The sequence below is a fragment of the Camelus dromedarius genome, chromosome 4, assembly GCF_036321535.1.
Source record: "Camelus dromedarius isolate mCamDro1 chromosome 4, mCamDro1.pat, whole genome shotgun sequence".
Taxonomy (NCBI): domain Eukaryota; kingdom Metazoa; phylum Chordata; class Mammalia; order Artiodactyla; family Camelidae; genus Camelus; species Camelus dromedarius.
The window spans coordinates 51,650,943-51,675,260 of record NC_087439.1 but is presented as its reverse complement, the minus strand read 5'-3'; the positions used below and the strand labels follow the sequence as shown (position 1 = coordinate 51,675,260).

At 35.5% G+C, this 24,318-nt stretch overlaps 1 protein-coding gene across 1 annotated transcript in view; it reads left to right on the top strand.

Moving 5' to 3' along the window:
- TTN (titin) overlaps positions 1-24,318 on the top strand; it is a 284,130-nt gene that overhangs the window by 128,156 nt on the left and 131,656 nt on the right. Inside the window, exons 121-165 of the mRNA XM_064484940.1 lie at positions 30-110; positions 256-336; positions 507-590; positions 841-942; positions 1,365-1,472; positions 3,309-3,392; positions 3,582-3,650; positions 4,063-4,146; positions 4,306-4,389; positions 4,676-4,759; positions 4,984-5,067; positions 5,802-5,882; positions 6,175-6,363; positions 7,322-7,399; positions 7,607-7,681; positions 7,883-7,978; positions 8,760-8,837; positions 9,007-9,168; positions 9,375-9,458; positions 9,635-9,712; positions 10,218-10,301; positions 10,577-10,660; positions 10,868-10,951; positions 11,160-11,486; positions 11,820-11,903; positions 13,015-13,089; positions 13,254-13,337; positions 13,576-13,653; positions 13,864-13,938; positions 14,600-14,755; positions 15,305-15,382; positions 16,314-16,382; positions 16,534-16,653; positions 16,797-17,093; positions 17,922-18,002; positions 18,786-18,863; positions 19,412-19,495; positions 19,654-19,740; positions 21,080-21,163; positions 21,275-21,358; positions 21,479-21,562; positions 21,887-21,964; positions 23,361-23,444; positions 23,692-23,772; positions 24,217-24,291. Coding sequence (XP_064341010.1) covers positions 30-110; positions 256-336; positions 507-590; positions 841-942; positions 1,365-1,472; positions 3,309-3,392; positions 3,582-3,650; positions 4,063-4,146; positions 4,306-4,389; positions 4,676-4,759; positions 4,984-5,067; positions 5,802-5,882; positions 6,175-6,363; positions 7,322-7,399; positions 7,607-7,681; positions 7,883-7,978; positions 8,760-8,837; positions 9,007-9,168; positions 9,375-9,458; positions 9,635-9,712; positions 10,218-10,301; positions 10,577-10,660; positions 10,868-10,951; positions 11,160-11,486; positions 11,820-11,903; positions 13,015-13,089; positions 13,254-13,337; positions 13,576-13,653; positions 13,864-13,938; positions 14,600-14,755; positions 15,305-15,382; positions 16,314-16,382; positions 16,534-16,653; positions 16,797-17,093; positions 17,922-18,002; positions 18,786-18,863; positions 19,412-19,495; positions 19,654-19,740; positions 21,080-21,163; positions 21,275-21,358; positions 21,479-21,562; positions 21,887-21,964; positions 23,361-23,444; positions 23,692-23,772; positions 24,217-24,291 — 4,461 coding nt within the window. The remainder of the gene's footprint in view (positions 1-29; positions 111-255; positions 337-506; positions 591-840; positions 943-1,364; positions 1,473-3,308; positions 3,393-3,581; positions 3,651-4,062; positions 4,147-4,305; positions 4,390-4,675; positions 4,760-4,983; positions 5,068-5,801; positions 5,883-6,174; positions 6,364-7,321; positions 7,400-7,606; positions 7,682-7,882; positions 7,979-8,759; positions 8,838-9,006; positions 9,169-9,374; positions 9,459-9,634; positions 9,713-10,217; positions 10,302-10,576; positions 10,661-10,867; positions 10,952-11,159; positions 11,487-11,819; positions 11,904-13,014; positions 13,090-13,253; positions 13,338-13,575; positions 13,654-13,863; positions 13,939-14,599; positions 14,756-15,304; positions 15,383-16,313; positions 16,383-16,533; positions 16,654-16,796; positions 17,094-17,921; positions 18,003-18,785; positions 18,864-19,411; positions 19,496-19,653; positions 19,741-21,079; positions 21,164-21,274; positions 21,359-21,478; positions 21,563-21,886; positions 21,965-23,360; positions 23,445-23,691; positions 23,773-24,216; positions 24,292-24,318) is intronic.

The following is a 24,318-nucleotide window of genomic DNA, read 5'->3' as shown; positions in this document are numbered from 1 at the left end:
TCAACTGTAAAAATTAATGTCTTTTCAAGTTCCTGAAGTACAGAAGAGGGTTGTCACAGAAGAAAAAGTAACCGTCATCACTGAAAGAGAGGAATCTCCCCCACCAGCAGGTACCCAGTCCTATCTCCATGAGATAACCTTGTCTTCCCTTCAAGCTTCTTTAATTGCATGTGTTCTTTCATGGGCCTACCATTTCTGTGTTACTCATTTACTTTGCCCTTCTGAGAATTTTTAAATCAAATACTATCCTTTAAGTGCCAGAAATACCAAAGAAGAAAGTTCCCGAAGAAAAAAGACCTGTTCCTCGGAAAGAGGAGGAAGTTCCACCACCAAAAGGTATTGTCTCTCCATCTTCCCAAGAATCACCTTTATAATATTATGTTCCAAGGCAAATGATGATTTTGTTAGTTTTGTGACATATGTGCACTGTGAGTATGTATCTGTGTTTCGTGTTGGGCTTCAGTGAGATAACAGTGAGGTTCTAAAAGTGCACAATGTTTTTAAAGTGCCAGCTCTGCCCAAGAAACCTGTCCCAGAGGAGAAAGTTCCTGTGCCAGTTCCTGTTGCTAAGAAAGCCCCTCCTCCCCGAGGTAGGATTTGTTTCAAGCCTCTGACAAAAGTCTTTTAGCCAGTGGATTCTTTTTCCTATCTGGTGTCTTCTTGTACCCACCCTTTGTCTCTCTTCAGATAGAATTTTTGTGTGTATGTACTCGTGATGTGTACTTGTTTCCCATTTTGCTAGTGAAAGTGGTGTACTGTGCTAATCTTCCCCCAACTTTAGGGAGAGAGAACTGTTAAGATTCTTGATGTTTAAACTTCCACTTTAATGCTTTCTTAAAGCTGAAGTTTCTAAGAAAACTGTCGTAGAAGAAAAAAGATTTGCTGCTGAGGAAAAACTATCTGTTGCAGTTCCTCAAAGAGTGGAAGTCATGCGGCACGAAGGTATCTGACCGGAAGTGAGGGGAGAAATGAGTTTGCATGTGTTTCCTCTGCATCTTCTTTCCACACCGTTTAATTTAGAAGTTGTCTTTATCAGTATCTGTCTATTGTAGCCTCTAAGACTGAGTCTTTTGTGTCTCTGTTGGTCCTGAATCATTTTAAGAGAGTGAATGGGGTGCTGAAAACGTGGTAATTGTGAAAGCGGCCACACTTGGACCTAATTTGAGTGTTCTTCTCAGTCTTGGGCTGTAGTGCCCCCTTATCTGAAATCAGCCTGCTCCTTCTTCTAATGAGGAAGTCCTACGGACACACCCTAAGCAGCTAGAAGAGCATTTTCCATCTGGAGGGAACACATGGCTGTTATCAGTATTTCAGGATATTTAGGCTGAATTTAAATTAAATCTTATCTTTTAAAATATCTGCAGAGGAGGAATGGAGTTACTCAAAAGAAGAGGAAAGAATATCCGTTTCAGTTTATAGAGAAGAGGAAAGAGAGGAGGAGGAGGAGGAAGTGGAGGTTACAGAATATGAAGGTAAACAATGCAAATAAGCCAGAGGTGATCTGGAGTCTTGATGAGCTATTTTCCTTCCCAGATGGTTTTATCTGATTAATGAAAGTGACACAAATTCAGTGAACATCGACTGGCCTTATTGTTGTATCTTTTGAGCAAAACACAGGATTCAGGAGCATTAATTAGAGTACACACCCAGGGTATTGCTTCTCCTCCCCTCTTATTTGGCTATATAGAAAACAAGGCTTCATGTTTAGGGGTAACTAATGGTGCAGGTGTCTCCATATACTTTTATCCCTCTGGTAGACAGGACTTGGTTTCAATATATAGTGGGTTGGCAGAATCTTCACCTTGGTAGTCTGATGTCTAAAACATGGGTAACATAAAGCACAACTCACTAATGCGTCCTGACTCACAGATTTTGAATGAGTAAGAAACTACATTACCTTATTATATTCCAGAAGTCAAGGCCAGGTCTGAGAGTAAAACACTGAACACAGAGTTTTTAAAATATCTTGTGTATGGAGAAAATAATCATATAATATCTTGAATTAGATCATCTAGTTATTCAGATGTTCCCACACCTATAATGCTAGTTCTCTGTAGTTTAAGGATTGAACAATGAGCTTTATTTCCATGTGGGGATAATCTTTTGATGAATTGAGACACCACTAGGTTTAGTGCTAAAATCCGGCATTCTGACTAAAGCTGTATATCTGAAAGAACTTCACTAAGAAATTCTAATGTAGTTCTGCTTTAAAGAGAAGTCAATAGGTGCCTTAACAAGTTAACTGTCTTCCCAATGAAAAGATGAATAGAATTGTACAGTTAGATGCCCTTGAGTGTGTCTCTGGCTAACAAAACATACCCTGCCTCTTCTCCACTTGGAAGAAAATGCATGTGAAATCCAGACATGCGGTCTTAATGCAATAGCTTAGAGCAGAGCAAGACATGACTCCCTAGAGGAAGCTACCAGTTCTGTGGTGCTTCCTGGGAAAGGCCGAGATGTTGGGCATAAGTCAGGAATGTGATGGATTCAAAGATGACCCCATTCCTTCCAGAAATGTTTGGGAAATCAAACATAACATGTACATGAGGAAAGTTCTCCTTGCATGAATATAATTTTATTTTTTGACAGTATGCATTATAAATGCATTTTAGTACTATAGACTCTAATTAAAAGGAGAGACATTTTAAGATATTCTTATGTTTTCATTAGGCTCAAGAAATTTAGAGAAGAGATGGGGTTCCCTGTTAATGTTACTTCTAGTGTTTGTAACTAGATCTTTCTATTCTATAATTAACTTTATACACATAGGCTTAAAAATCATATGAAGACTCTTGCCTTATCCTACCATACCTGCCCTCAATAAACTGGGAAAAAAGTCTTGTTTCCAAGTCTTCAGTAGGTTTTTCATGTGCAATACAGGTCTTTTCTTTCTTGTAAACCGATTTATGATTCCTCAAGTATATGTTTCTGAAAGCCCCTCAGCCTTCAAATCTAGAGTGTTATGTTATTTTTGAAACTTATCTTCAAATTCCTGTGTTCTCGTACACTTAGCCGCTGGAATTGTTTTTCTGTCTTGTACTTGTCCTGTTCCTGTGAATACAAGCATTGTGATCTTAATAATACACTTAAAAATGAAATCACTGAAACGTATCTCCCATACTCCATTTGTTAGGGCGTGTGCTTTGATTAAAATCTTTTCCTTTGGGTATTTTAAATGAGCACAATCAGGGATTTGGCACATGGTAAACCTTTACTATCTTAATGACTCTTTGACCTACTGAAGTACAGCTGAAGTTAAAGATGAAAGTCACTACAGCTAATCTTCTTTAAAATTGATGTCTTTAAAGTGATGGAAGAGCCTGAGGAATATGTGGTGGAAGAAGAAGAGCTGCACTTGGTTTCTGAGAGGGTGGAAGCCGAAGCAGTTGAAGGTATCCTGATTCTGAAATTAACTCTGGCCCTCTGTGTGTCTGGCTCGTCCCCTTCTTAATGTTCTCTTGTAGTTAATTTCTTGTCTGTATCACAAATGTTGATAAATATCATGTTTATTAAGAAGAGTCTTTAAATTTTTATTAAAAAGAAAAATACCTTCTACAAACGTATTTTATCATCTTTTCAAGTGCCTGAGAAGAAAATTGTACCCAAACCGAAAATTCCGGCTAAAATAGAAGAGCCTCCACCAGCTAAAGGTACAATTCTCTCTTAAAGAAACGAGATGCCATTTGTCTTAATAGCTCTAATAATGCCTTCCGTTTTAAAACTGCCTGTTTTTGTCAGCACATATGTGTAAACATTTTTAGTGAATGTAGTCATAAATGTTTGTGTAATCTGTTTAAAAAATGAGTTCTTGCAGGAAGGGTTGTAGCTCAGTGGTAGAGTGCATGCTTAGCATGCATGAAGTCCTGGGTTCAATCCCCAGTACCTCCATCAAATAAACAAACAAACGAACAAACCTAATTACCTCCTCCTCCCCAGAAAACAAGAAGTAAATAAATAAATTTTTTAAAGAATAATCTTAAAAAAAAAAGAGTTCTTTACTCCTAAACCAAGTCTCTTCTTCTGTAATACAAACTAACATTCTTCAATCTAATCTTTCTAAAGTTCCTGAAGTACCTAAGAAAATTGTGCCAGAAAAGAAAATTCCTGCTGCAGTTCCCAAAAAGGAAAAGGTGCCCCCTGCCAAAGGTATATTGGTTTTCCTTTATTCCTGAGTAATGCTTGTGTTTTTAAATCTTAAATTGATTCATTCTTCAACTTTTTATAATATTAAGAAGAAAATAAGTGTGCCTGTGTTGCGTGTTTTCACATTCATATGCTTGACTGTGTTGCCCAATGTCTTTTAAGTGCCAGAAGAGCCAAAGAAACCAGTTCCTGAGAAAAGGGCTCCTCCCAAAGTGGCTAAGATAGAAGAACCTCCTCCCACCAAAGGTAAACGAAATCCCGCAGCTCAGCAACTAGAAACATGTCTTGTCCTCGGTTCTCCCACTGCTGTCCTTGGGTTGCACCTTTTACCTGGAGGCTATTGGTCTGTGTTGGTGGCAGTGATGTATTATTGCCTTGTCTGTGGTGGAATATTACTTACCTGTTGTGAACTTTCTTTGTGTATACCTTGTAAAATTATGTTCTAAAATCACAGTACTTTCTGGTTAATAGATTTTTTTAAAAATTCCACTTGAAGTACTGTAACCCCCTAATCCTAAAATTATCTTTCAAGTGACTGAGAGGCACATGCAAATTACCCAGGAAGAAAAAGTTCATGTTGCTGTCACTAAAAAAGTGGAGCCTCCAAGACCAAGAGGTACATGGGGCCTTTCAGTACACAGAATATTGTACTTACCTGAGTCCCTTTACCAAATACACTAGTTGCGGGTGTTGGGTTTTGTTGTTATTGTTACAGTTGTTGTTTTATGTTTGAAATTATGAAAATGTCAAGTCTTTTATGTCTGAGTTACTATTACACAGCTACCTTTTTGTGGTTTGAATGAGGAAAACAATTCTTTAAAGTGAAATCTGTCTTTAAAGTGCCCGAGGAACCCAAGAGAGCTGTTCCAGAAGAAAAAGTTCCAAAACTCAAACCTAAAAAAGAGGAGGAACCACCAGCCAGAGGTATAACAACTTCTCCTAGAATCTAAATAAGCTTGTAGGTATTGAAACTAATCAAAAGAAAATGGGATCCTTAGGGAAAGTAAGTTAAATACATATTACAAAGTATATGATGCACATATACTATTCCCTATCACCTCAAAACTAAACATTTCTGATACCAGAAAATATTCTCTCTCTTTTCAGAAAACAAAGTACAGCTCCACCAAACATGTGTAGATACTTTCCCTTAAAATGTACTTGTCTTTAATGTATCCTTGTTTGTCTATATGCTAAACTCCTTGACCAAAGTGCTTGTTTCGTGTGGCAATCTTTGACTAAATTAAAAATTTTTTAAATCCTCGGTTTTCTACCTTGTGCTAGTAGAGCTTATGAAAATACTTTAGAATTAAAGTGAAGAAACTATTATTGTAGCAGAAGTTTCTGACTCATGTTTGTTTGATAGTCATTGTTTATGCTGTCTAGTTGTCTTTTTTAATTCTCTTATAAATACTACTTGATCTTCTAAAAGTTATTCAATGTCTTCTAAGTATTAAGTAACCTAGAAAAAGTATTTGTATGTATATTAAACCATGTTTATTTCCCAGCCTGTTGGTTTTTCTCACCACTTAAATGAAAATGTAAATGATGAGCACAGTGACGGTCATCTTTGTCCTTAGATTGTATGTACACGATTTCTCTTAACACATATTATTCCAAATCTTGCAATTCACTTTTCATAATTACTCTCTTTAAAGTGACTGAACTCAGGAAAAGAGCTGTTAAAGAAGAAAAGGTATCCATTGAAGTTCCAAAAAGAGAGCCTCATGTTGCTAAAGGTACATTGTGCTTTGACTAAATAATAAAATGAAGCATGAAACTACTCAGCTCTCTGCCTGCTAGTTCCTAATTTGACTCCCGTCCTTATTGTTGACTAAAGGCAGGGAATCTAACGTTGGAAATCATAAATAGCAATGTACACTCTGTAATCCCTTGACCAGCAAAGGGCATTCAGGGTCTCCCATAACCAGTGCATGAGACCATCACCAAGGAATGACATCACAGCACATTGTCACAGTCGTCCCTAAATGGGCATCAAGTAAAATGCTGCTGTTGTCAATATTATTCCAGAAGTAACTGTAACAGAAGAGAAAGAATGGTCTTATGCTCGAGAAGAAGAAGTACAACGGGAAGAGGAATATGAAGACTATGAAGAATATGATTATAAAGAATTTGAGGAGTACGAACCAACAGAAGAGTACGAGCAGTATGAAGAGTATGAGGAACGCGAAGTCGAACATTATGAAGAGTACATCACAGGTACGAGCAAAACTGCAAACCTGACGCTACATCAAATACATGCCCATTCCATTAGAACAGGAGAAAATTTTCTAATGCCCCCCAAAATTTGTAAAGAACTTTGTTTTGCTGGGTGAATTCAGAATTTTTTTTCTGTAATAACTTCTAGGAAAAAAATCTCTATAAATCTTAAGGTTACAGTTAGGCTTTGGTTCTGGGAATAATCCATTTTCCCTCTCATTTTTGTTTATATATAAAATAGCAAATGTCACTAAGTTTCCCAAAAAGGTTAGGAGTTTATCTTCAAGTGGTTGTGATCATTCGAATACAAGAGTTAAAATTTCTGAGCATCTCTCATTCTGAAGCTTGTTACTATCAAGCATGATAGACTGTTGATAAAATACACTACCCTTGGGGTTCTCATCATCAAAACTTGACAAAGATTGGTTCAAAAGCAAAGAGAGGGAAGAAGGCTAACACAAACATTCCTGTTTTATCTAATGAAGATCATATTTATAGGTATATAAGTCGCTTCCAAAAAATTGATTTATTTTACTCGAAGAATAAGTTTCTATTGGAATTTTGAAATGCATCAATGTTCTTTTGCTTATTCAATTTCTGATGTTTTGTAGCTGAATTTTGAGAATTTTCTGTGTAGTTTTACAGATAGAATTAAAACTCAATATTATGTGGAGAGGAGTTTTAACCATGATTTTGTCTACCTGAAATGATAACTCAGTATATAAGAGAGAGTCATAATTACCTAATTAAAGTAAATAGAAAGGCAGAAACAGCAACAGTAAGTTTGTCTTTTAGACCTTCTTCTACTTGGACCTCTGATTCTCACTCACCTCTAGAGGCAATGGCTACCCTGTAGATAAGATGTATTATTTTAATTCTCTGAGTCCATTGAAGAAATACCATTTTTAAACTTATGTTCTAAAGTCTAACATTAAATACCCTGTATGTATTTTTAAAGAACCTGAGAAGCCCATCCCAGTAAAGCCTGTCCCAGAAGAACCGGTTCCCACCAAACCAAAGGCCCCACCAGCTAAAGGTAGAGTGAGAAAGACATTATCAGTTACGAGACCTGTGGTTCCTACAAGTCTGTCATGCTCCAAATCCATGTTGATGTGGCCGTGTACCATTCGCGTGTGTGTTTGGGGATGTTATGTTGTACATCGTATTTCTTAATTTTTTGTTCTTACTACTCTTAAGAAATCTGGTTCAGGTTTTTAAATCTGTTAATATTGATATTTTAAAGTGCCGAAGAAAGCTGTCCCTGAAGAAAAAGTACCAGTGCTCATTCCTAAGAAACTCAAACCTCTACCGCCCAAAGGTACATGGCAGCATAATAACTACCAAAAACATCTTTGTTACTTATGTTCTGGAGCATGTCTTACTACCTTGTATCATGTTCTTTGTTTTCACTGAATGTATTGTTTGGTCCTGATTCTTGCCTTTCACAGTGTTTCATGTATTTTTATTTACTTGGTATTCATGTGGTTGGTTTTAATGGTCTTCAATAATATCTTTAAAGCACCTGAAGAAGCAAAGAAAGTTGTTGAGGAAAAAATACACATTTCAATTACCAAACGTGAAAAAGAGCAGGTGACTACTGAACCAGCTGCTAAAGGTATAATTTCCTTCCTCGATTGTGGTTTTTTATAATGTCTCTTTTGAAATTAAATTAGCTATGTTTTGCTTTTTTGTTGTTGTTCTGTGTCTTTTCAATTAATCATTAGGAGGATATTAGATGTAAAAATATGTAAGTACAGGATAAAAAAATAATGTTACCTGAAAAGGAAAAGTGATTTCAAAATACATTCACACAAAATACATATCATACAATGGCTATGTCCTAACACATGGCTGCAATACACATAAAATAGAATGTTTGGATTTAAAATCTGTGACCATTTGGCACATTCCTGACTTATCTAAATTGGTGTAGTGACATAACTACATTCACCATAGTTCAGTATCTGTTTATTGATCCTAAAGTCATTTTGAAGATTGAAAAAAGAGTCAACTCAGTGTCTAGCCATGTTTCTCTGCTTTTTACTAGGTATTAAGTAACTTCTCTGCAATTTCAGAAAGTATACTTATCCAGAAGTAAATTTAGCTTTTCAGTAAAGGATGTTTTCTACAAGTGGAGATACCTAACACTAAACATCATTTCACACTTGGATTCTGCTGCCTCAGACTTCCTTGAGTATTTCTGTATGTTTTTATGCTAATGTGGTTCAGAATCCTTTCCATGGAAAATATGAAGTTTCTTATAGATGAACAATCACATATCTATCACATGAGAGGCAGTTGCAAAATTAGTCTATCTCCTTCAAGTACAACAGAGCAAACATTGGCTGGATAGCCTGTTTCTGACAGTAAAATGTCCTTATACTTAATATTTCAAGTGCCCCTGAAGCCTAAGAGGGTTGTCACAGAAGAAAAAGTACCTGTTCCTAAAAAAGAAGTAGCAGCACCTGTTAAAGGTACCTAATACCACTCTTTTTAATGTGTTGTCTGTCTTCTTTGGTATGAAATTCATGTTCAGTTCTATGTGCAAAGTTCTTCTTCTGTAACAAATGGCAATGTTCCTAACGTGTCTTAATTTTGTTGAGTAATTGGAAAATGTCCAAACCAAAGATAATATCTTTAAAGTGCCAGAAGTACCTACAAGAGAAGAAGAACCAGAAGAGATTGCCTTTGAAGAAGAAGTTGTCACCCAAGTAGAGGAATATTTTGAAGAAGAAGAAGAGTACCTTCATGAGGAAGAGGAAATCGTAACTGAAGAAGAAGTGGTACCAGTGATACCAGTCAAAGGTAGTTTATATCTCCCGCAGAGGGATCGTTGGAGTCTGGGTGTCCAATTTGGTCAGATTCTGGGGTTTTTTTTAGCACCAATGACCAATTTTGCTAATTTTAGAAACAGACAATTTTAGATGCTGAAGTATGATTTCTGCAGTTGCTTTTCACATTTTCTATCTTTTCTGCAACAATTTCCAAAAATTTTAATGATATCTTTAAAGTGCCTGAGGTACCCAAGAAACCTGTTCCAGAAGAGAAGAAGCCTGTTCCTGTTCCCAAAAAGAAGGAAGCCCCACCAGCAAAAGGTACACCACCACTGAGATCATGAGCATATAACAGACTTAATCTACCTGTCAATAGCTGTCTTCTGACTTCAAACCCTTGTGTGTGTTACTATCTGTTGTTAGAAATGTTAACTGTCTTTTATGTGGATGTGTTGGTACTGTTAGTAAGAACTTACTGATAAACAATATCTTTAAAGTGCCTGAGATTCCTAAGAAGCCAGAGGAGAAAGTTCCTGTGCCCATTGCTAAAAAAGAGAAGGCTCCACCAGCTAAAGGTACATCTCTTTATATCCATCAGTGGAATAATGTAATAATTTACCCACATAGTGTAACTTGGTGAGCCGTATCAGTTCTTTCCCCATGACAAGATTAACAATATTAATGCCACAACCACCCTGCTGGTTGCCGGAGCAGTTTACTGTGTATTCGTCTCTGAATTTTACCATCAAAGCATGCCGGCGTTTCATGCTGGGCTCCTCCTCTTTAGTGGAAAGTTCTTAAAGTAAAATAAATTCTTAGGGTAATACCAAAATGGACAAAAATCACCATTTCCTACACATCATGTGTTGTCTTTATTATCAGTCTATGTTTTTTCAGTGTTTTTTTAATCTTAATTTTTGTGCATTTCCTGACCTTTGTGTTGTGGATATTATAACTGTTATTTTCCACCTTAAAGTGAAATTGTTAGGGTATCTGTGATACTTCAATAAGGTCTAAATGGTAGGATTCTTATCTATGAGTAAAAAAATGTGACACTAACCCTATTTGATATCTTTAAAGTTCCTGAGGTACCCAAGAAACCTGTACCAGAGGAGAAGGTGCCAGTTCCAGTTCCTAAAAAGGTGGAAGCTCCACCTGCCAAAGGTACCTGAACTTGCAATGTCATAATGGTTTTTAAATTTCAAGTTTGTATATGAGTGAAAAACTAAATGGTTAAATTAAATTAAATTCTATGCTCTTTGGGAATGCGATTTGTTACTATTCCTTTATGAAAGAGAAAGTATTTTATTTTAAAAGTAAAATTCTTCTTGAAATAACTTGGTCATATTCTTATGACCTTGTCTTAATATTTTTGAGACCATACTTGGACTCAAAGTTTTATGTTGTATAAAATTTTTCTCTGAATCATTTCTTTAAAGTGCCAGAAGTCCCCAAGAAGCCTGTGCCTGAGAAGAAGGTGCCGGTTCCTGCTCCTAAGAAAGTAGAGGCTCCACCTGCAAAAGGTACATCACTTCATCATTTAATGTCTGTGGGAAAAAAATTACAGTTCTTATATTTATGTACAAATTTCCTCATAACATTACATGTTATAAATAGTTGTCTATCTTGTTAGAAATATAAAAGTCAGGTGTTTTGTGATCCTTTTATGTGTCTGTTGCTCTAAGACATATAAAATAACACATTCTTAAAGACAAATAATATCTTTAAAGTGCCAGAGGTGCCCAAGAAGATCATCCCAGAAGAAAAGAAGCCAACACCTGTTCCGAAAAAAGTGGAAGCTCCACCACCCAAAGGTACATTAATCTCTAACAGAACCAAGGCAGGAAGGACCACTAACTGGTATTATACAGCCTCACTAATTATAATTAATGCTTGATGACATTGACTTTGGTGACAATTGATGCTTTACGATCACAGAATATTTGCTTTTCATGTTGTCCCATTGTTATCAATATGGTACATGAAAGTGATGCTTGTACAATTGAACGAATATCTTTAAAGTGCCGAAGAAACGTGAGCCAGTTCCAGTTCCTGTTCCTGTAGCTCTGCTTCGGAAGGAGGAAGTTACATTTGAAGAAGAAATTGTTCTTGAAGAGGAAGTTCTCCCTGAGGAAGAGGAAGTTCTCCCTGAGGAAGAGGAAGTTCCCCCTGAGGAAGAGGAAATTCTACCTGAGGAAGAGGAAGTTCCCCCTGAGGAAGAGGAATTTCCACCAGAGGAGGAAGAAGTTCCTCCTGAAGAAGAAGAAATTCCTCCTGAGGAAGAAGAATTTGTACCTAAAGAAGAAGTTCTTCCAGAAATTAAACCTAAGGTGCCAGTACCTGCACGAGGTATGGCAGCTCTTCTTGGAGTCTTCAGGCCTCTATTGTGTTGAATTCTGCCTTCCTGTTACTTTATTCATCTCTAATTTTATCTATGATGCTTTACTCTTTACATTTTCTACCATCTAAACCTTAGAAAACATCCAAAGCATGTGTGCTCTTAATATTTTGTGTCTTGTCTTATGTGTTTGTCTATTGTAAATTATCTGAATGTCTTTTCAGATTTCATGATGTGAAGTGTTATTTAGTTGTTTGTGGTCTTATTCTCATGTGTCTTTTTGTTTTATATATAATACTGTACATGTGATTTTTAATGTCTTAAAATGAATGTTTAATTTTAAGTGCCCGAAGTACCAAAGAAACCTGTACCAGAGAAGAAAGTCCCTGTTCCAGCTCCTAAAAAAGTGGAACCTCCACCACCCAAAGGTACACCTCCCCAAAGTTAATACACATTCTTTATCCATATGTTCACCAGAAAGATTATGATAGAACTGAGATTTAGGAAAATTGATATTTATAAACTAGACAGTCACTGTTTACTTTTAAAAATGTTCTGGAACACTGATACCCGCTTTTCGTTGGATGAAAGCAGTATTCAAAACCAAAGATGAAAGGAAGTGTTGTCCCAAAGCTGCCACAAAATTTCTATGCAATTCCCTATAACTTTATTAAGCATCATAATTTTCATATAGATATATTTCAAGGCTAAATTTTCTACACGAAAAAGATACCTGAAAAATATAATGAATAAATCTTCCTAAATGTCTGTCCTTCAACCATTTAAGTTTAGTGCCTTTATAAAATCAGGATGAAAATATAAAAGAAAGATTAATGTATTTATCAAAACACTGAGTAATACCTTATATCTTCTGATAAATACATGTAAGTGGTAGCTCAGCAGGTTTTGTTTTTAGCCTTGGCTTTGTGTCTTGCTGTGTTACCCTGAGCAGGTCCTTTAAATGATCTGAGCCTAAAGTTCTCCTGTAAACTGGGGATACTAATATCAGTCCTAGTGGCTCAGATATTATTGAGAGGATAAAATAAAGTAAGGTATGTGAAAGTATTCTATCACTAAATGAATAGTATACAGATTTATTACAGTCAACCAGCTCGTAGTCCAGGACATGTATTTATACCTCAAAGCACAATAATATTTTCTGCAAAAGTTGATGGCATTACTGCTTAAAATAAGCATGACCTCTCCACCAGGTTAAATAGTCTTATAATCAATGAAATGGTAAAGCTGATCCTTTATTGGATTTCAAGAACCAGAAATATTTTATAGATAATGACTTAATAAATTACTGGTGAAATTTAAATGGATGAAATGACAGCATCTCTCCTGTAGTATTTGAATAGGTTGCTGACCCCTTACTCCACAAAACCTAATTATATCATCACGTTTGGGCTCTCGACTTACATTACGTCCCTATCCTGAGCAACTGTTGCATGTTGGTCTTTCTGTGTGTGGACTTCTTGTGTTCTCTCTCTTATATCCTTCACAATGAATTCTTGTCATAAAATGATGTCTTTAAAGTGCCTGAAGTTAAGAAGAAAGTGCCAGAGAAGAAAGTGATTGTTCCCAAGAAAGAGGAGGCTCCTCCTGCCGCAGGTACTGCTGTTCCCAAGCAAACTAGACACTGCCATTTCTTTCTTCACCTGTAAAAGCCAGAATGTCCCATCTCAGTACTTGTTAACGTAACTTACATTTTTGTGGTGTCTGTTGTCTCTGTGTCTGTGAAACTGAACTTATGAAATAAAATAATATCTTTTAAGTGCCTGTGGTGCCTAAGAAACCTGAACCAGAAAAGAAGGTGCCTCCTCCAGCTCTTAAGAAAGCAGTGGCTCCTCCTGCCAAAGGTACATCACTCCCAGCAGGGATGTGTTTGCTGCCCCAGTGCTGAACTGTGATGCCAGCCGCTCAGGATGTTCAACATAAAACGCTGGCATTGTACAGTCTGTCGTGTCCAGTTGTCACTGGGACTCTGCTCGCTGTGTGTGTGCTATGTCCGGTTTTCCACTTTGTGTATTTTTTGTTGATTTCTCTGTGTATGTTGCTCCTAAAAAACAAAAATACTAAACTTGTATATCTTTAAAGAACCTGAAGTGACAAAGAAACCAGTTCCTGAAGTACCCACTGCTCCTCCTAAAAAAGTAGAGGCTCCAGCAGTAAAAGGTAGAATATCCCTTTAATGGACCCTTTATCTTCATCCACAAACCTCTTATTTGTGTCTCATTAACTGATTCTGTGCAGTGTCAGTGTTTCATCTCATGCATGTGCGTTCTTATGTTTATTCTCTTGGGTTGAAAAATGGGGCACTCAGTCTTTATGTACTCTTCTTGGTTCTTGCATTTTAAGTGCCTAAAACAATCAATATCTTTTAAGTTCCTGAGGTACCTAAGAAAGTGGAAGAAAGGCGAATCATTGTCCCCAAAGAAGAGGAAGTTCCACCAGTTGAAGGTAGATGACTCTCTAAGAAAACAGCATTTTCAAAGTCATCACTGTCTTATTTTTATCCAATATTTTAAGAAGGCAAATGCACATTTCACTCCAGAAAATAAACACATTCAGACTCTAAAAGAAATTATTACTCACCTAATAGAAATTGGATAGGTAAACTAAAAACCTATTGAATCTCTCTTCTTGCATGCTTAGCCTGTTTGTTTGCTGTTTGTTTTACTATAATGAGTATCTTGGAAGGGAAACTGAATTTGCCATGGGAAATTCGTCATCAGATGAGTTGGTTGGCAATTATGAGATTAGCTTTTCCAAGAGGAATTCCAGTTAAGCCTGAGTAACTGGTGCAGAAAATCTGACTTCTACCCCTAAGTGATTGACCTCAAAAAAAAAAAAAAAAAAACCCTCCATTAAAAATAACAAATTTTAACTAGGTGCTACTCTCTGAGGTCCTTCCCAGTACTTAAATTCTGTGAAAGGCCTACCATATTTTGAAGACCCAGTAAGACTTTTTTCAAGGATGAGTGAGTTTTCCATGCATTTAGAAGGCTGAGCTATGAGTTACTTGTTTTGATCAGACAACCTCAGTTTTCAGATATATCATTTTAGTCTAATACTCAAGTGAGTTATAAAAATAATTTACAAAATAATGATCTTTTTAAAGTGTTTGAGGAGCCTGAGGAGCCTGAGGAGCCTGAAGAGCCTGAAGAGCCTGAAGAGCTTGAAGAGCTTGAAGAGCCTGAAGAACCTATTCCAGAAGAAGAGATCCCAGAGGAACCACCGAGCATAGAGGAGATTGAGGAGGTGGCGCCACCTAGAGGTACACTGCTTTTATGAGTTGGACATTTAAAAGATGGTGTTCCAAATCTACACCTAAGATTCATCAGTATATTTTTCTTATATCATATCAATAATAAATTGAAGATGAATTATTACTGACACAATTAGAGAATTTTATGTTATTGGTACTTTGATTTTTTTTCCTGGCCAAATGCTATTATAATACTTTCTCACAGTTTTCAATCCTTAGTTTTTTCTTCAGTATTAAGGTGGGAAAAAATCTATTTCTATGAAGCTCACTTTTTAGAATAGTTCTTAGGCTATCATTGCTGAAGATTATGATAATTGCTTGCATAGTTGATACTATAGTTGCTTATAGAATTTCCAAGTAATATCTTTCTTACCTTCAGCATCAGTACTTTATATATACAATTACTATTTAGGTTGCTAATAGCTTTTAAAAATAAATCAGTGTTTTGTGTTTGGGGTTTTTTTTTGTTTGTTTTGGGTTTGTTTTTTTTTTTTTTTAGTATATGGCTGTTTTTCATTGCATGTCATTTTTCAAAATGTCCATAAAATATCTTTTAAGTGCCTGAAGTGGTTAAGAAAGCAGTACCCGAAGCACCTACTCCTGTTCCTAAAAAAGTGGAGGCACCACCAGCTAAAGGTATAGCAAATCCTGATTAATAATATCTTTAAATTCCATTTATTTTCTTTTTTAAAAAACAGGAGTATTTTCTTTCATTGGTTTCTTAGAGTTATTTAAATAGCAAACTTATGATATTGATTTAGAACCTGTGAAAATATAACTCATTCAATTGTTTTAGCCTTTTTTGGAATGCTGATGAATGATTATGTGTGTGTGAATTATTCCAGAAGATTCTTAAATAGCTGAGAATTTAAATGTCAATAGCACATCTCCCTATACTTATATACATTACAATGGATCCCCTCTTCCCAACCTTCAATTCCTAGATTTTATCCCATTACATAAGTGGAGTCTTCTCACATAATTATTACAATAATTATGTCTACTGTATTATCTGTTCTGATGCTTAGCTAGTAATTATTTTAAAGAGCCTCATGTCCCTTTTTTAATATCTGGCCAGAGCATTCAAGGTTATTATTACAAAATGTCTATTTCTCAGTGCTTCCTAGTTAAGTTATGCTTCAGTAGTGCTCTGACTCGGCTGGGTTGTGCTGCCCCATCACAGTAGATGTCCTCAGCAGACTCCACAGCGCCCAGCAGAACCTGCCACCTATGTCAAGGCTTAAGTACTCTGTGATGCTAATCTCTTCAAAAGAGCCTTCATCAAATTAAAAATAGTACAAGTAGGCCCAGTATTGGTAATCCCTGCTGTTTAAAAGCAAAATAGGATAGCACAGATTCTTTGCGGACATATCTTCTTCTAAAGATAGGGTTAGCACAAATGAATGATCAGGGAAAATATCTTTGTTGCCTCTGAAATCAGTGTTCAGTGGTACAGAGTGGCTCTTTCGACTCTGATTATTGTAATACTGATGTTGTTTCTGATGCTTTTATTTCATGTTTATTATTGAGTATTGTCAGCTAACTGAAATGCCTAATATCTTTAAAGTGCCAAAGAAGGTTCCTGAAGAAAAAATACCTGTTCCTGTTCAGAAGAAGGAGGCCCCTCCAGCCAAAGGTACATCTTCTCTTTTTAACCTGAACTTTCTTTTCATCTTTTTTTCATTAAGATTTGGATGTTTTATGTCTTTGTCTTGATTGTTTTTGATGTCTTCTGCTATGAAAGCTTGCTCTTGACATTCTTAAATATTAAAACTATGTCTTTAAAGTGCCTGAAGTACAAAAGAAATTCCCAGAAAAGAAAGTCCCAGAAAAGAAAATCCCAGAAAAGAAAGTCCCTGAAAAGAAAGTCCCTGTGCCTAAAAAAGAAGCTGTTCCCCCAGCTAAAGGTACTTTGGGGAAGATCTTTGATTTTCATGTATTGTTGCATGAAAGCCTTTTTTAGTTGTTTTTATTTGATATTTTGAACTTACTTCTTTATTTCTGCTGTATTTAAAGAAAAACAAATCTCTTAAAATAGATGCTCTTTCAGGGAGAACTGTCCTTGAAGAAAAAATATCAGTTGCTTTCCACAAAGAGGAAGTAGTAGAGGAAAGAACAGAGTTCGAAGTAGTGGAAGCCCAAGTGGAAGAAGCTCTTGAAGAAGAAGAGTTCCGTGAGGTTGAGGAATATTTTGAAGAAGAAGAGTTCCATGAGGTAGAAGAATTCGTCAAAGTAGAAGAGTATAGAGCTGAAGAAGTTCACAGAGCTGAAGAAGTCCATAGGGTAATAGAAGTCTTAGAGGCTGAAGAAGTGGAAGTATATGAGAAACCCAAAGCTCCACCTAAAGGTATATAGGGAGTTGTGCAGATATTACAAATTGCTTTCTGTTGCTCTTTTTTTTTTAAGCACATTTCACGTTCAGTTTGGAACACTAGAAACCCACTTACTTTCCATGATAAAATCATGGAATTCTTTAAGCATGAATTTAAACTACTTGATGGCAATGATTGATACGGAGTAGAGATTAACCACAGAGTGTAATTTTAGCCAACAAGATGATAATATTTGCTATCTACTTACCTAATGAGGCCATCGTATGAATTTGTGGAATCTTTTTAAAGTCCAAGTAAGGATGTTACATGATTGTTACAGGTACCAGAATAACTGGCTAGTGTCATCAGTTGAATGAAAAAGAACCTCCTCAGTTCACTGAGGAATTTACATGTTCAGGCCAAACAACCATTGTTTTGTCAGCAGTTCAGTCAGCTGTTCACAAACTGATAATTACTTATCCAAAGCTTCTACCGTTACATATTTTCATTAGAGAAATGACATTAAGGAAGGAAATGAAGTGTGGTAGCAGCACCTGCATTCTAGCATATTCTGATGATAAGCCATAAAGCAAATACATTCTCTGCAAGACCACTACAGATGTTGAACAAATTAATAATACGTGTGTAATATGAAGAAATGTGTGTGTGCTTAGAACACATGGTAAATTTACAATACAGATGAAATTTATCAAATTCAAGTTTTTCTTGGAAATAGATGTGTATAAATTTTTTAAATAGGAATAGATAAAGCATTTTATGAGCCCTCATGGTACTAACTTTAGTCATCACGCACCATCAGACTTCAAGAGTTCATTCTAAACCCAAAACTAATATCTTTAAAGGGCCTGAGATATCCGAGAAAATCATCCCTCCAAAAAAACCACCTACTAAAGTTGTTCCTCGAAAAGAGCCACCGGCTAAAGGTATTTTATTGGTGAAAAATTACTTAACTAAATTTACATACAGTAGCACCTTGGCTGCTTTACAAGTTTGCATTCTTCTTGTGTTTTCGTCTGTGTTTTGTGTTTTGGGAATGTCTAAAACAAACTAATATCTTTAAAGTGGCTGAAGGTCCAAAAGAAGTTCTACCAAAAAAGAAAGTCACTGTTATACTTAAAATACCCAAAGCAAATATCCCTACTAACCAAATAGTGAGCCCAGTTTGCCTTCTTTGGTACTATTTGATTATATATTCACCAGTTTGCTTACTGATAAATCCATGTTTTCCTATTAATTATTAATTTAATGACCTAGTAAATATAAAGACATAGTGACTGTGTGTTGAATGTCCCTGTTGATCTTTTAAGCCTCTTGAATTTCACAATAGAAATAAAAAACTATATCTAATAAGCAATATATACTAATATCTTTAAAGTATCTGAAGTATTTAAGAATGTTATTACTGAAGAAAAAATACCAATTATTCCACCAAAACAAGCAGAAATAGCACCAGCTGAAGGTGTCTTATTCATTTTTCTTTCAAATTCTTACAATTCTTATGTGGAAAATTCCCCTGGATTTTGTTGTTGTATTTGTTATCAAAATTTAATTCCTTTTAATTACGATAATGTATTTGATAAAGTGATGTCTGTATTTTATTATCGTGGCTATGTTCTGTTCTGTGTTTACATTTCTCTTTTGCTCTACTTGTTAACAATCTTTTGAATGTTTAAAAGTAAAAGAAATTATTACTACTATCTTTAAAGTACCCGAAGTACCCAAGAAAATTGTGGTGGAAGAAAAAGTGCGTGTTCCTGAGGAGCCCAAGATCCCACCAGCTAAAGGTATCTGCCTTTGCTGATTCACTAGTAATATGAAACTCCCTTTTACTTACTCACTGTGGAGAGGAGAGAGAGAGAACGTTCTCCCCTCAGTGCAACAATCTGGTTGAATGATGTAAACTTCAATGAATGTTCTGTACCGTAATCCTCCCTTTTGTGATGACCCTCTGGGAACAAAAGCTTAAGCCTAAATTTTGTTAATGTTTGTATTGATCCTCTTCTTAAGCAATAATTAAGCAATATTGACCAACCCCTCAATTTCTTTTTCAAAAATAATTCATTTTGGAACCTCTTGTCAAGTAGCTCTGGAAACAAACACATTCCAAATGACGATAGAAAATGATGCTGTATCCAAAGGGCCAAGTCTTTCTAATATAACGAATCAAGAACTCATCAACAAGGCCATCTAGAGAAATGCATTGACTGTGTATTTAGTTGACCTACAGCTTTTGAATTTTTGACATTCTCCTTGTCAGATGCCCCATTCTGTCTTGATATTTTATATCCAAATACGAAATTCTTAAAAATAAAACAAACAAATATCTTTAAAGCACGTGAAGTACCCAAGAAAATTGTTCCAGAAGAAAAAGTTCGTGAAGCTGTTCCCAAAGAGCCTGAAGTCCCACCTGCTAAAGGTATACACTGATACTAGTCACAACATGAAATGATTCTGTGTTTAGTTACTCATGGTTGAAAGTGACTGTGTGATGTTAAGTATTTGTTATTTTGTCTCTTTATTTCCTTAATATCAAATTTATTATTTATAACAATTAATATACTAATATCTTTGAAGTTCTTGATGAAGTTCTTGAGGTGCATAAGAAAAGTATTCAAGAAGAAGAATCACCTATAGTTCTTTCTGAAGATGCAACGATATACAGTGAGTGTAGAAAAATCGGTGGTTGTCTTTGGTTCATTCATGTTTGTCTTCATAGCTTTTAAAAGTAAATATACTAATATCTTGTAAAAGACTAACATGCCAAAATTATTCATCTAAAATTAAATAATCTCAGTGGCTATTAGCCTTAGACAAGGTACATTTCCTCATTATTTTAAAAAAAATGAATAGTCTTGTACATATAATGTTGCCCAGTTTTAGAAAAGTCATTTGTCTTGTTGAATTTGTCATTGTCTTGTCTTGTTAATGTCTTCTGTGTAGCAAATGTCTTCTGCTTTTAAGCAGTTTATTTTTTCAGACCATAAGGCAATTGACTTTAACTTCAGAGTAATATTTTACTTGGATTTTGTAGAATCAAAATACTTTACCATTAGTGTTTTTAAACTCTTCACAACAACTGTTGGAAACATTTTGGTAATGCTGCTCAAATACCCATAGATTCACAAGCCCAATAGAACCTCAAAAGAATTCTCAAGCCATTTTTTTTTTGCTTTCATGAAAAAGTATGATTAATTTGAAGAGTAAAATAATATGAGTAATCAAATATTCTAAGTAGAATACTATTCAGTAATCTGAAGAGTGAAAATGCCAATAGTGAAGATATTCTTCCATTTTTTTAAGTCTATAATTTAAAGCCATTTTTTGTTATCCTATAATAACAGGTTATGATAAATATATATATGATAACTCCCTCCTTTGAGTACCCTTTTTATACTTGAGTTTGGTTATGATTATCAGCCAGTCTTTCTTTCTAAAAACTGGAGAAGTCTTCATTTTATTCATTTGCCTTATTTTCCAAATATTTAATCTTTTTTATTTTTCTTTTCTGCTTCTAATCCCTAAATGGCTTTCACATTTATATTAAGTATGAAACCATAAACTAGATTTGGTTTGAAAATACAGATAACTAGGTTACTGAAAAAGGAAATGGCTTACATGAATTTCCAGTAGGTCAAATGTAGGAGAACTCTTTATGTGCAACTCAACATCGACTCTGTTTTTTAAGACTAAATCCATAAAAATTAACAGCAATAGGAAAATTTTACCAGTAGCTTTCTGCAAAGTAGAATTATATAGTAGTCCCTGGTCAGTGAATTCCTCAATTTTATTATTATGCTTATTAAAAAAAAAGTGCTGAGAGTCCTGTATCATAAAACTGGAAATGAGGCTTTTTCCTAGTCAGTGCATTATTGTCACTAATTTGGGTCTGTGTACTACCAGTAATTTGAGTCATTTGTATGTCTATTTTGTATTATATCTTAATGCTATTCTTTATCTATCTTGAAATGCCTCTGATTTATACATACTAATATCTTTAAAGTTTATGAAGTATCTGAAGAATCAACTCTGGAAGAAAAAGTACTTGTGACTCATCCTCAAAAGACAAAAACCAAACTAGCAAAAGGTATATAACAACAATGATCTAGTAGGAAGAAAATTTATTTTTGGTTCATTTTTTAACTCAACACTTTCTTTCACCATTTATATAAATATAACTATACTCATATCTTTTAAGTGCCTGAAACACCCAAGAAAGTTGTTCCAGAGGACAAAATATATGTGACTATGCCTAAAAAGAGGGAAACACCGACAACTAAAGGTACATTTCAGCAACATCAAACTTGGATGAATATCTTTGGCTTCAAGACTCAAAAATTGCATGTTACATAATTTACTGTTTTTACAACTTCTAAGTGTAAACCTACTAATATCTTTAAAGAGCCTGATACAACCAGAGACGTTTTTCCAGAGGTGGAGTCTACTGAGGCTGTTCCCAAAATTCCAGAGCATCCTCCAACTAAAGGTATAATTCTTAGCTATGGAAATCTAAATAAGAAAGTCTTTCTTCGTCAATCTGAAAAATATGTTTAGTGTTTTGTGCAGATTTTCACAGCCTCTAATGCTAAAACACTAATATCTTTAGAGCACCTAAGATACTCCAAGACTATCTATGAGTTACCCCCAGAATCAAGTCCCACTCATGCAATGAATAAAGATAAACTCTGGGAACAAAAATTAAACTCCTAACTTAAAGTTATAACATCTGTTAATATACCTAACTTTCTTTGTCAGTCATGTCTTCATGTCTTTGGCTTTTCTCTCTTAAAAAATACTAATATCTTTAAAGAGTTAGAAGTCTCCAAGGAAGGTGTTCCAGCGAGACAAGCTCCTGTTACCAAAAGAAGAAAAACACCACCACCAAAAGGTACAAGCCACAAGAAAGTCGACTTCCTTATCTCATGATTGTAGTTGTACTTAACACATGTAAAAATACTAATATCTTAAAAGCTCCAGATGCTACCAGAGAAGTCACTTCTGAGAAGTGGTTCCCCCAAAGCAGCAGCTCAACTGAGTATATGCATATTCCCATGAGTCATAAAGGGGAAAAAATCCTTAACTTATACATATAGAAATGCTTGGGCTATAAATTTTATCTATGAGGCCTCTAGGGGAAAAAAAATACACACACCCACACACACACATATAATGTGCAGATGGATTCTTCAATAGCAAATGGCTATTACTGTTTCCTTAAAAAATAAAATACAGACTAGCTAGAAAAAAATCTACATGAGCTCACTTATAACATTTATTTCCCTGAAACTAGACTGAATTTGCTCACTCCATCCCCTTTAAAGCAGAAACTAGTGCCTTCAAATAACAGAGGTGCTTGGCTGTAGACCATAAGTCAATAATTTAAACTCTCCATGGGACTGAAATTCTAGGATATAATACAACTACCAGTTGGAATTGCTCTTCTATTAAAATAAGCTTACTACCAAAAACAAGTGTGTGAATTTGAAATAACTGATTTCCCCTAAGACTTAAATATCATAGAAATTTTTTCAGAAAAACATGACTTAAAATAAAATATTAATTCATTGTGGAGCGGTTCTAGCTGTAATATCTCCACCTGGGAGCCTTCTAAAGCCAAGGCGGTTAAAACCAAAACCAGTTAAAGCTGGAATTCTGCCCTGAATATTTATTTGCTCCTCTCACTGTCTTTTATTTTTAGAGTCCTACATTTTCCTATTTTGAATATTTGTAGATAAATCAAAAGATGGGAATGTTTTAAGACATTCAGAAAAAAACAATTTCTTCACAATGCCCCTAATATTCTGTAATTTAAAGAATATCTGAACACTTTAACAGTGATTTTTCCTCAGTCTAAAATCTTTTAGTTGTTTTTCCTTTCTCCTATACTTGAAAAACAATCACCTTTTTATAGGGCCTAAGATGAGGGTACAAAATAAAGCCATTCCAGATAAGAAGGGAGCTGTTTTATTCTCCTCAAACTTATAACAAAATTATGCATTGTTAATTATTTTAAAAATCAGTTTTTTTCATTTACCGCTGAATTTCTGTCATCTAATTCTCTATACACCTACCATTCAAAGAAATAAAATAACTAATATTGATAGTGCCTGAGGGGACAAAAAAAAATAGCTCCTGATAATCAACTATTCATACTGTTCCCAAAGAATTAGACTCAGGGAGCAAGGCGGTCTCCCAGTCTGGGGCATTCCTGTGGGCGGAGTTACAACTGAAACTCCCCGTTGCTCTTCATCACTCTGAGATACCATGCATTAATATCTTTAAAGTGCCTGAATCACCTCAAGAAGTCGTTCCTGTAAAGGAAACACTCATGGCTGCTCCCCCTGAAATTGAAACACCTTCCACTAAAGGTATCACTCATGCCTTCATCCCTTCCTTCATTTATTTAATAAATACCCATTAGGTGCATTGTGCCAGGGAGCTGGGGAACAAAAAACAAAGACCAGATTTGATTCCTTTCTTCAAGACTTTATACTTCATCCAGTTCTTGAGGGAAGCATCCTTATACCCATAAAAATTACTTTGATTCTGTTAATGTCATTAACATCTCCACTGATCCCTTAACCTCCCAGTGTAATACTAATATCTTCAAACTAGCTGAAGCTGTGAAAGAAGTTGCTCCTGAAATGAATGTATCTGAGGATGTTCTGAAAGCGCCAGAACCTCCACCTGTGAAAGGTACATGTCACCTCTGAACAGATACTGAAGAAGTCATCTGTCCTCTGTTCTTAAGACTCTGTTTTTCTAATGTTCTTCGTAACTCCTAAATGTAAATATACTAATCTCTTTAAAGCATCTGAAGCTCCACGAGAAGTTCCCTCTCAAATGAAAATATGTGGCAGTTTCTATCAAAACAGAAAACCCTCCTATTAAAAGTATTCATTCAAGAAATGCTTTGTGAGGCAGGCCTACAGTGTCATAGGAACTCTGCTGGGTGCTGGAGAAGGGCGAGCCCCTCTTCTCAAAGATCCTACTAACCTTACCATTTGACTTAGTTGATTGGTAGGGCAAGGAGAAGACTAGAGACGAGGCTTCTAGAAAACTCCATCTGCTAACTTATTGTGGTTACTGTTTTCAATAATCATTTTAACTCTGACATGTGAAATACTAATATCTTTTAAGTGCCTGAAGATGTTCAAGAAGGTGTTCCTGCAAAAAGAGTTCCTTCCAAAAAAAGAGAACCTCCACCTGTTAAAGGTACAAGTTCCTATTCCCGCAAGTTCA